The following is a 12,491-nucleotide window of genomic DNA, read 5'->3' as shown; positions in this document are numbered from 1 at the left end:
TTTCCATTGAAAGCCTTCCAAAGAATGAGCGTGTTACTTCTTTTTTCCGCTTAAGTTTCCGAACCCTGCAGTGGTTAAAAGTGATGGAACTTGAACACAGCACTGTTATTATATTGCACTATGCTCATTTTATGAGGCTCTTTTCAAGATACCATGACCACATACTCTAGCTGTGTTTTCTGTTGTAGATTTGCTTTAGGTTTGTAAATGTTAATTAAAAAGAAAAAGTATGTATATGGTGAAAAGGTTTTCAATTTCAATGTTTTTCTATGACATCTATTCATAAGCAAACTTTTCTACAGCTGCATAAATAATCTTAGGAAAAAATGCAGTTTATGCTCAGTTTAAACAGTATAACTCATTCATATTAAACGGCATGCACAAACAAGACACTTAATTTATAACAAAGGAAGCAAAGCTAGAAAAGAAAGCAAGAAAAAGAAACAATGGTCCATTTTTCCTAAGACATTAGTTATGCATATTCAATATTTAAAAAAAGGAACCTGTCCGATTCATGCTGATCGTGGTTCAGGCATTATTTCAGCCGTATAGGTTTCAGTCTGAAAATCTGCAGCGTTTAAGATAAAACACACCTTGAAAAGTCTTTCAGGGACTATAAGTCTAGGATGACTAGTCAAAGCACCTAGTCACTTGCCCTGCTCCCCAAGACTGATGGGTCTCGTCCTATTCAAACATAGGGAAAGATCAGTCAGTCAACTGGGGTGTGAGGAAGCCATGGGAATCCCACCACAGACTTCGATATGATCCCCAAATGGATTTTCAAAGTATATCTTCTCTTAAGTGCAGCAGTGCTTCAGAGTAGAACATGCACAACTGCAAAAACGTAGCTTGGGTCAGATGTATGACAACAGTGATTTGGCAGCAGGAAACTACTGACAGGTTCACTTTAAAATATATATATATAAAAAATAACCAACCTGATATTTGGGGAGGTGTGAGGGTGCCAATGTTGCTGACTCTGCTGGATATTTGGAAGGTATTGTTGCTTGAAGAGAAATACAAGTGTGTTAATTTTTAGTTAGTAATCGCAAACCTCGTTCACAAATAGCAATATTTTTTGAGCCTCATCTAAAATATCCAGGATGAGGGCAGCTGTTAACCTGCTGTAATATTAACAAACATCAATATCTAAATTCTATGGAGATACAGCTGTTTGGACTGTGCAGGATCAGAGGGGTAAACTTCTTCCAAATGCTGCTCAAAAAATATCGATCACTGTCAAGCACTCCTTCGGGGGTGTTGGCGGGGGGTTGTCAAACAGAACCACCCGCTGTGATCTTTGTGTGGAAAAGCTCTCTGCTGACCCCTATTGTTTGGACATTTACACGACTGACCCATGATCAGTGGAGGAGACCGCAGGCTTTTGCCACTGTACAGGGGCATTTGTCTCTGTTGGGAGCATATATAAAGTGCTGGACAGCCCGCCTGTTAATACTATGGGCGTTATCAATAGGCTGTTAGCCAGACACTTTGCATTACTCGTACCTGTGTGACTGTCGTTCTACTCAAGCCCTGTTTGTGTGCAATTTTTCTACTTAGCAGACAACCCCTCTATAATTTGTTAGGTGGCTGCTTTTGTCAGTAGTTTGCACCTGTGCTGCCCTTGCCTTTACCAGTGGGGGTCTGCTGCATCCTGCTAGTGCATTTGATATCGTACAGGTTTTGGGAAGGCTGTATCCTTATAGTATGTGTTTTTTGAATTTTTGTTTGTTAGCTGTTTCCACGAATAGGTCAGTTAATGGAAACTAACAGTGAGTATATGGAATTTGTGTATATTTCTCTGATACGGTCACTGTGAACTCCACAATAGCCCAAGAAAGATTATTAGATGCCACCACCAGTCATTTTTTTTAATCCAGTATGGCTTTGAGGGTGTGATATGCAGAACAAAAGGAGCAGAAATATTAAGTTTCATATTTAATCCAAAACGAGCCAGTGTTTAGAAAAAACATATAAAAGATTTTAAACAGGGGACAAAACAATACAGAATATACAGTCACATAAATATAATAGATAAAACAAAAGAAACTTACTACACTGATCACGGATATGATTCGGCCTAGCAAAGAAGAGCACTTTGTTTGAACATACAGGAACCAAGATCACAATTCAGCTTGACCTTTAATCAGTACCAAGTTACACCCACAAACCCCTTCCAGTGATGACCTCACATGGGCTGGGTTGTGGGCAGTCCTCAGCCCTTCAGGATTTTATGAAAGTGCGATAACTTCACTTCTGATGATCACAGAATTTCGAGATTGTCGCCATATTTTTCATTTGCATTTTACCTTTCCCCAGAGAGCAAACATGACATGGCTGTTGTCAGCGGTCTGCCTGCTATTGATTTTTGGCTTATACGCATTGGTTAAAATTTGAAAAAATATGAATATTCTTCCTCTATTACCCCTGAAACTGAAAATGTATGTCTAATCACTATCAGATTTATACAAGCCCTAATATTTATATTTTTCAACCTGTGCCCGGCATCCGACAAAGATGTTTAGATGAAAGGAATATGCACCTGTGAAGAACAATAGCCATTTCTACAGGGTGTGAGATATTCGCTTCAATCCTCTCAAAACTAAAAAAGCCTTTTCATGTCTTAACTAATTGTCCAAGAGTTCTCCTGTCTATTATACAGGGTGGGCCATTTTTATGGATACACCTAAATAAAATGGGAATGGTTGGTGACCCAGATCGGCATGACGAATTTGCAGAATGGGGAAAACAAAAATTGGAACATGATCCCCAGTTTACACAGAACATTATGTTCAGTGATGAGGCAAACTTTTTTGGGTGGGCCATCTATATGGATACACCTAAATAAAATGGGAATGGTGACAGTTTTCTTGCATAGGGTGTCTTGCATTGAAATCTGCAATGACCCGGGTACTGCGTTCATCAGACATCAACACAATTTCTATCCACTCCTCACGTGTTAACCTCTGCGACATGTCAATGGATGTAAACAAAGAGAAACTTGTAAATAACTAGTGAAAGAATAAAATTATGTTTAAACCAATCACAACATTGTTTTTATTGTGAAATTCTCAATAAGTTTGATGTTTCACATGACCCTCCTTCCCATTGAAAAAAAATAAAGTTGGATCCAAAATGGCCAACTTCAAAATGGCCGCCATGGTCACCACCCATCTTGGAAAGTTTTCCCCCTTCCATATACTAATGTGTCATAAACAGGAAGTTGATATCACCAATCTTTCCCATTTTATTTAGGTGTATCCATATACATGGCCCACCCTGTATCTCTCAATTACCTGTCCAAATTATAACTCTTGTCTACGTACAAAACATATCCTTGTTGGCACTTGGGCTTCAAAAGGATGTCCCGAATTTTAATTTCCTACTTCTTTATGCCCATTTGTAAATATGTTTCTAAGAGTGTCAGCTAGATTGCCAGCTCTCGTCTCATGCTTCAATTCTGTGTGGCAAAGAAGGAGGGAGGGGGTAAATGTCCCCTCTCTAGTGGTGCTTTGTCTCAGGATTACCACGACAGTGTGGAGCCAGAAGACCGAAGCATCTGATTGCTCTTACTCCGAAGCACTTCTTCATTTTAAATGTGCTTATTCCTTCTGGCATAATAGGGGTTAATCGGCCATGTTGGAAATTCCTGTGCTCACTGCTGAGCTCGGTTAGCCACTCTTTTTCCCTTTATAATCTGGACTCTGATACAAATCCTTGTCAGAGCAAGCTTCATTGCTGCATGGCTAACAGAAGGAGAGGAGTTCTTATGAAAAGAAGAGTTGGAGTAGTTATTAGTGACTGTTGCTCAGTTTGTATGTATGGCAATTCCTTATCTTTCTCTATTTTGGTTTATTCCCCTACCGTCTCACCCCCATGTATTCCTCTTTTATATGTTGAGTGAATATTTTGTTTGAATGTCTGGAGTTTTCTGTTAACCCTTGTTTTTGTTGCCTTGTTTGTAGAGTTGGTGTACTACAGTGCACAGTAACGCCCCTCTTCCCTGGGTGGGGGAAGAGAACAGACGGATGGCTAACTCAGGAGATAAGGCAAGGGTGGAGGCACCGGCATCTTCACCTTCGGAAATATCCCGGGGAGTAGGGAGTAGGGAGATCTAGGACACCCCCTAGTGTAAGGGACAAGGAAGGAGCCCCTGGTCCCAGGTCAACTGACAGATGTGTCGTGACAGGCTTAGAGATGTTATTATTTTCTATGACAACCACTAATAACTTTATATTCTCAGTCAAAGTAAATACAAAATGGAAATCATCCAAATTAGTGCTCATCTGCAGTTATCATTTTGTTTTCATTGCAATGTCAGCCACTGATGGGTAGATGATCCTTATACTGGTTAGTAATATTGCTGGAGTTGGGTACAGCTGAACAATAGGAGGCATACATCTGGAAGCAGTTTATTTTCTTCATCGATCAAATAGTCCGGCGTGCTCTCCAGCTGACAACTTTTCAAGTAGTAGGGACAAGTTCTGAGCTCAAAATTGAAAGAAGTTATCTGGCTGATATTAATAGCGATGACATGAGATGTGTGTCACTGGCACTGACAGGCGGGATACAATCTTTAGCTTTATTAATGTAATTTGTTCATGAAACAAGTATATGGAATAGCAAAGTTTGATCAGAGCATCTAGGCCACAAGATGTACACATTAAGGGTATGTTTCCACTAAGCGCATTGCCTGCGCTTTGGACGGAGCGGAAAGCCCGCTCCGGCCAAAGCCCCACCCCCTTCTGTACACGCGGTGATTCCGGTTGTGTTCATTGAACACATGTGGTATTACCGCATCGCATACATAGACCGGGTTATTTATCTTGCGGAGACTGAGCATCTCCGCAAGGTAAATAGACATGCTGCGGTCTAAAATGACGTGCCGCATGTCCGGTTTCGTGGGTGTGTTACCCGCGTATTAGGATGCATAGTGGAGACGGGATTTCATAAAATCATCTCCACTATGCTATAACATTTGGATGCTGGCCTGTATGCAGTGTTCAATCCGCAGCAAATATGGATGCAATACGGCCGTGGAAACATGCCCTAATTTTTCACTAAAAGTGAATTGCTTCTCTGAAACCATGTTCAGCTTATTATCTGGGAACTGATAATTAGTAGTGACCAGGCAAGTACAGATAATTGGTTAAAACAACGAATACCTGTGTTCTGTCTCTGACATAAGCAATGACTCTTAATTACCTGTTTTGATAAAATACCATATTGCTGTAAGTTCAGGATGTTCAGTTTTTCCTTAGTTAATGTTTATTGTTTCCAGCTCCATCTAGTGGCCAAAAGTTATAACTGCATGATGTTATATGCACTTTACTTCCTGATTCATTCCCTCCAATTCCCAATGTATCCTAGGTAAGTTACAAGGCATCATGTTCTAATACAGCCCCTTTTCTCTGTCCAGTCTGCCATTTTCTGTGAAGCCTGCTTCATGTGGACATCTCATTTCTCTACCTCCCCTTGTGTCAGCATCGTCGGTATGTAATCACTCTTCCTTCATCTAATTCCTGTCCTAGATCACCCCGCTCAGTTAGCTCTCCCCTGGTTAGCTATTAGCTCAGGTAATCTGTATAATGTATATATGTATTTTTATGTACCCATACTGATTCATTGTATTGTATGTCTTATTTGTAGTTTCACCGTGCATCTATATACCATCGCGTTCAATAAACACAGATTCAACCTACAGTCTTCTTATTGGACCCCCGGTATAGCGGTTTAGCTACCCGTATAAGCTATATGAACCCCGTGCATTTAGTGGAGGACGGAATAGTGAAACGACGGCTCTCCAGCTAGTGGGAATACAGAGAGAAGAGCCTTCATCCAGTTTGCAGGAACTAGTGATGCTGCAGAAATCCATCTAGCGAGATTCAAGTCACCGGCTACACAGAGACTAATACAGCTACAGCAATCTCTGCACAGCCAAGCATCCCTCTAAGATGACATCATGTCCCACGAATGACACAGGACAAAATCTGCTACATCCGTCTCCTCAAAGACTATCAGCAGCGCAGTCGCCATTGCCTGTGCAAATGCTGAGGCCGCCAAAATGCGAGCAAAGTATAATGAAGAAGAGATGCAACTTAAACTAGAGAAAGCACGCATAGATGAGAGAGCTGATCAAGAGAGAAAGGCGCAGTTAGAGAAGGCACGCATAGATAAAGAAAGAGCCGATCAAGAGACAAGGTCACAGATAGAAAAGGCACGAGTGGATGCTGCCTTAAAGAGCCTAGCTGCAAGAAAGGAAGCGGCTGCAGCACTGGAAGCCGCACACAACCCTGAACTGCATAGTCGCAGCAGTACGTCAAGTCTGAAGTTGCCGCTGCAAGATTCACCACAATGCACATCTCAATATGTTAAGGAACTTCCTGATCCAAACTATAACCAAGATCACGACACATCCAGTGAAACGAGTGAGAGTCATCATGAGGCTCAGCTCCAGGGAAACGTGAAGCAAAGCAACTCTCCTGTCTTCCTTGCCCCTCACCAGGTAACCAACGTGAATCACCTTGCTGACACACCGCATATCAGATCAAAACAATATGACACCAGCTGGCGCCACCCTGAGGATACTAACAGGTATGAACGCACCTCACATCACTATCAGGGTGACCCATTACCAGTATACTCTGCTCACAAGTGGATCACATCAGAACTTGCTAGGATCTTCATACGACGTGATCTAGTTGCCAAGGGACTCATGAAATTCACTGACCACGCTGAAGGCTACAGAGCTTGGAAAGCTTCCTTCCAAAATGTCACTAGAGACTTGGGGCTAAAAAACAGGGAAAAGATAGACCGCTTAGTCAAATACCTAGGAGAAGAGTCAGTCAAACACGCAGTAAGGATCAGAGACATTAATATAAACCACAATCAAATAGGCCTTAACCCCGTAAGCCCCAAGGGTGGTTTGCACGTTAATGACCGGGCCAATTTTTACAATTCTGACCACTGTCCCTTTATGAGGTAATAACTCTAAAACGCTTCCATGGATCCCGGTGATTCTGACAATGATTTCTCGTGACATATTGTACTTCATGTTAGTGGTAAAATTTAATTCAAATAACTTGTGTTTATTTGTGGAAAAAATGGAGATTTGGCGAAAATTTTGAAAATTTCGCAATTTTCCAACTTTGAATTTTTATGCCCTTAAATCAGAGATACAGCACACAAAAAAATTGATAAGTAACATTTCCCACATGTTTACTTTACATCAGCACAATTTTGGAACCAAAATTTTTTTTGTTAGGAAGTTATAAGGGTTAAAAATTGACCAGTGATTTCTCATTTTTGCAACATCATTTTATTTTTACGGACCACATCACATTTGAAGCCACTTTGCGGGGTCTATATGATAGAAAATACCCAAAAGTGACACCATTCTAAAAACTGCACCCCTTAAGGTGCTCAAAACCACATTCAAGAACTTTATTAACCCTTTAGGTGTGTCACAGGAATTTTTTGAATATTCAAAAAAAAAAATGTACATTTAACTTTTTTCACAAAAAAAATATTTCAAGTTCAATTTTTTTTATTTTACCAAGGGTAACAGGAGAAATTGGACTGCAAAAGTTATTGTGCAATTTGTCCTGAGTACGCCGATACCTGATATGTGGGGGGAACCACTGTTTCGGCACATGGCAGAGCTCAGAAGGGAAGGAGCGCCGTTTGACTTTTTCAATGCAAAATTGGCTGGAATTCAGATCGGACGCCATGTCACTTTTGGAGAGCCCCTGATGTACCTAAACAGTGGAAACCCCCCACAAGTGACCCCATTTTGGAAACTAGACCTCCCAATGAACTTATCTACATATGTGGTGAGAACTTTGAACCCACAAGGGCTTCACAGAAGTTTATAACGTACAGCGGTACAATTAAAAAATCATTTTTTCCACAAAAATGATCTTTTCACCCCCAATTTTTATTTTCCCAAGGGTAACAGGACCCTAAAAGTTATTGTGGAATTTGTCCTGAGTACGCTGATACCCCACATGTGGGGGTAAACCACTATTTGGGTGCATGGCAGAGCTCGGAAGGGAAGCAGCGCCATTTGATGTTTTTGGCTGGAATTGAGATCGGACACCGTGTCGCGTTTGGAAAGCCCCTGATATATATACCAAAACAGTGGAAACCCCCCACAAATGACACCATTTTGGAAACTAGACCCCCCAAGGAACTTATCTAGATGTGTGGTGAGAACTTTGAACCCCCCAGTGCTTCACAGAAGTTTATAATGCCTGGGCGTGAAAATAAAAAAATCGTATTTTTTCCACAAACATTATCTTTTAGTCACCAATTTTTTTATTTTCTCAAGGGTACCAGGAGAAATTGGACACCAAAAGCTGTTGTCCAATTTGTCCTGAGTATGCAGATACCTCATTTGTGGGAGAAAACTACTGTATGGGCACACGTCAGGGCTCGGAAGGGAAGTAGTGACATTTTGAAATGCAGACTTTGACGGAATGGTCTGCGGGTGTCATGTTGCATTTGGAGAGCCCCTGATGTACCTAAACAGTGGAAACCCCCCACAAATGACCCCATTTTGGAAACTAGACCCCCTAAGGAACTTATCTAGATGTGTGGTGAGCACTTTGAACCCCCCAAGGGCTTCACAGAAGTTTATAATGCCCAGGCATGAAAATAAAAAAAATCATATTTTGTCCACAAACATGATCAATTAGACCCCAATTTTTTTATTTTCCCAAGGGTAACAGGAGAAATTGGACCCCAAAAGTTGTTATCCAATTTGTCCTGAGTACGCCGATACCTCATATGTGGGAGAAAACTACTGTGTAGGCACACGTCGGGGCTCGGAAGGGAAGTAGTGACGTTTTGGAATGCAGACTTTGATGGAATGTTCTGCGGGTGTCATGTGCGTTTGGAGAGCCCCTGATGTACCTAAACTATTGAAACTCCCCACAAGTGACCCCATTTTGGAAACTAGACCCCCCACGGAACTTATCTAGATGTGTGGTGAGCACTTTTAACCCCCAAGTGCTTCACAGAAGTTTAGAACGCCCGGGCGTGAAAATAAAATAATCATTTTTTTCCACAAAAATGATATTTTTGCCCCCAATTTTTTATTTTCCTAAGGGTAACAGGAGAAATTGGACCTCAGAAGTTGTTTTGCAATTTGTTCTGAGTAGGCTGATACCCTATATGTGGGGGTAAAACACTGTTTGGGCGCATGGCAGAGCTTGGAAGGGAAGGAGCACCATTTGACTTGGCAGAATTGGCTGGAATTGAGATCCGACGCCATGTTGCATTTGGAGAGCACCTGATGTGCCCAAACAGTGGAAACCCCCAATTCTAACTCCAACCCTAACCCCAACACACCCCTAACCCTAATCTCAGCCCTAACCCTAGCCCTAATGGGAAAATGGAAATAAATACATTTTCTTTTAATTTTATTATTTTTCCCTAACTAAGGGGGTGATAACGGGGGTTTGATTTACTATTTATGGCGGTTTTTATGTTTGGCAGCTGTCACACGCTAAAAGACGCTTTTTATTGTAAAAATAGTTTTTGCATCACCACATATTGAGAGCTATAATTTTTCCATATTTTGACCCACCGAGTCATGTGGGGTCTTATTTTTTGCAGGACGAGTTGACGTTTTTATTGGTGCCATTTTCGGGCACGTGAAATTTTTTGATCGCTTTTTATTCCGAATTTTGGTACGCAGAATGAACAAAAACCAGCGTTTCATGAATTTCTTTTGGGGGGGGCGTTTACACCGTTCTGCGTGCGGTAAAATTGATAAAGCGCTTTTATTCTTCGGGTCACTACGGTTACAGCGATACCTCATTTATGTCTTTTTTTATGTTTTGGCGCTTTTATGCAATGAAAACAATTTTAGATAAAAAATAATTATTTTTGCATCGCTTTATTCTGCGAGCTATAACTTTATTTTTTCGCTCATGATGCTGTATGGCGGATCTTTTTTTGCGGGACAAGATGACAATTTCAGCGGTACCATGGATATTTATATGCGTCTTTTTGATTGCGCGTTATTGCACTTTTTGTTCGGAGGTATGGTAATAAATCATTATCTTTTGCTTCGTTTTTTATTTTTATTTTTTAAGGGGTTCGCTAAAGGGGTTAACTAATGGGACAGTTTTATAGGGCGGGTCGTTTCGGACGCGGTGATACCAAATATGTGTACTTCTATTGTTTTTTTCTTTTTTTCTTTCCAAAAAATGAATTTATTGGGGAATATTTTTTTTTTTTCTAATTTATTTAGCAATTTTTTTAATTTTTACACTTTTTTTTTTTAAAAACTTTATTGGGTTGTCCCAGGGGGGACATCACTGTCCTGTGACAGATCGCTGATCTGTCACATCACAGATCATTGTGACAGATCGGCGATCTGTCACAGGCATAGACGCAGACTTCCTCATGCCTGCGCTTTGCATGCACTGAGGAAGTCAGTTCCCTACAGGCCCCCGAAGGTCCCCGTCGCCATCTTGGATCCGGGGACCTGTAGGGAAAGAGACCCCCGCAGCAGCGCTGCACATTGCGCTGCTGTGGGGGGCTCAGGGAAGCACGGAGGGAGCCCCCTCCCTGCCGATGCTTCTCTTTAACCCCCGGTACACCGCGATCGTGTTTGATCGCAGTGTGCAAGGGGTTAACGTGTCGGGGGCAGTCCGTGACCACCCCTGACACATTGTGCCGGGTGTCAGCTGTGATAGTTAGCTGACAACCGGCCGCAATCAGCGGCGCTCACCACGTGGGCGCCACTGATCTCTATGACGTACTAACCCGTCCCTGGGAATTAAGTCCCAGGGCACATGGACGGGATCGTACGTCATATGGGATTAAGGGGTTAAAGAGATATGGAAGAGGCTAGATGAGTGTTACGGCTCTGCAGAAGTAATAGAGAGAGCCTTGTTCAAAAGAATCGATGACTTTCCTAAAATATCTAACAAAGGTCTCCCAAGACTTAGAGAGCTAGGTGACCTGCTACAAGAGGTCCTAGTTGACAAATGTGAAGGTGACCTACCAGGACTTGCATACCTCAACACAGCCAAAGGTGTTAACCCTATAGTCCAAAACTTGCCCTACAATCTACAGGAGAGGTGGCTCACACATGGCTCCACATACAAATACAAACACAGTGTTTCATTCCCTCCCTTCTCAGTTTTTGTAGACTTTATACACGAACAAGCGGCAATCAGAAATGACCCCAGCTTTGACTTTGCAATGTCATATGCCGCACCACCACAAGCTGCAAACCCACGCAGAACATCTGTGGCAGTGCAGAAGACTAATGTTTCTTCTCCAAGTTCCAATTACAGGTCTGCTAGCTGCTCTCAATCAGAGACAAAGGTATGAGAACCTGACAAGCAGTGCCCGCTTCATCAGAAGCCTCATCCTCTCCTGAAATGCAGAGCCTTCAGAGGAAAATCTATGCCGGATTGCAGAAGCTTCCTGAAAGAGAACTGTATTTGCTACAAGTGCTGCTCATCCACCACTCATCTCGCCAAGGATTGTAAGGTCAGTGTCAAATGCACAGAATGTGGTACCACAGATCATAACACTGCCCTACACCCTGGCCCAGCTCCATGGAGTGAACAGAACACGCCAGCTGACAGTGAGCATGGCGGGGAGGAAAAGAACACTAATGCAGCTACGCCAGAGATCACTTCACAATGTACTGAAGTCTGTAAAGGGACAATAGACAGTGGGTCTCATCAGAGTGTACCCAAAGGGCCATGGAGACAAAGCTGTGAGACTGTATGCTATCTTGGATGATTAAAGTAATCGATCCCTGGCTAGATCAACATTCTTTGACCTATTCAACATTAAAGGACCAGGCACTCCTTACTCATTAAAGACATGTGCAGGTACTGTGACAACAGCGGGCAGGAAAGCCACTGACTACTAAATTGAGTCCTTAGACGGACAATTCTGCCTGCCACTACCTACAATCATCGAGTGCAATCAGATCCCAGACAACGGGTCTGAAATCCCTACACCAGATGTGGCAATCCATCAAGCTCACTTAAAACGCATAGCACACCTTATACCGGAACTCGACCCTCAGGCACAGATAATACTGCTGTTGGGAAGAGATCCTGCAGGTTCATAAAGTGAGAAGTCATATCAATGGACTCAACAATGCTCCCTATGCCCAAAAGCTAGACCTAGGATGGGTCATAATAGGAAATGTATGCTTGGGACATATGCACGCCCCAACTTCTGTGACAAGTATGCTAACAAATACATTGGAGAAAAGGTGCCCATCTCTGTTTCAACCTTGCAACGAGTTCCATGTCAAGGAACTACCACACAGCATCCAACTACCCAATCATTTAATAGACTTTACTCATGACAGCAGTATGGTGTCAGGAAGCTATGATGATCAGTTGAGGTGCAGAGTCTTCCAGAGAACTAAGCAAGACAACCAAGTAGCAATGTCAGCAGAAGATAAGCTGTTCTTTGAGGTAATGGACAAAGGGCTCGTAAAAGATGCG

At 42.2% G+C, this 12,491-nt stretch overlaps 1 protein-coding gene across 9 annotated transcripts in view; it reads right to left on the bottom strand.

Moving 5' to 3' along the window:
• Nucleotides 1–12,491, bottom strand: part of EPB41L4B (erythrocyte membrane protein band 4.1 like 4B) — a 1,031,490-nt gene that overhangs the window by 655,801 nt on the left and 363,198 nt on the right. For all 9 annotated transcript variants that reach the window (XM_073587745.1, XM_073587749.1, XM_073587750.1 and 6 more), the window contains one exon: nt 939–1,006. In XM_073587745.1, coding sequence (XP_073443846.1) covers nt 939–1,006 — 68 coding nt within the window. The remainder of the gene's footprint in view (nt 1–938; nt 1,007–12,491) is intronic.

Source organism: Dendrobates tinctorius, unplaced genomic scaffold (genome assembly GCF_039654945.1).
Source record: "Dendrobates tinctorius isolate UK_male_01 unplaced genomic scaffold, ASM3965494v1 ptg000102l, whole genome shotgun sequence".
In the NCBI taxonomy this organism is placed as follows: Eukaryota; Metazoa; Chordata; class Amphibia; order Anura; family Dendrobatidae; genus Dendrobates; species Dendrobates tinctorius.
The sequence above is the reverse complement of the archived record's forward strand: the minus strand, read 5'-3'. Positions and strand labels throughout refer to the sequence as shown.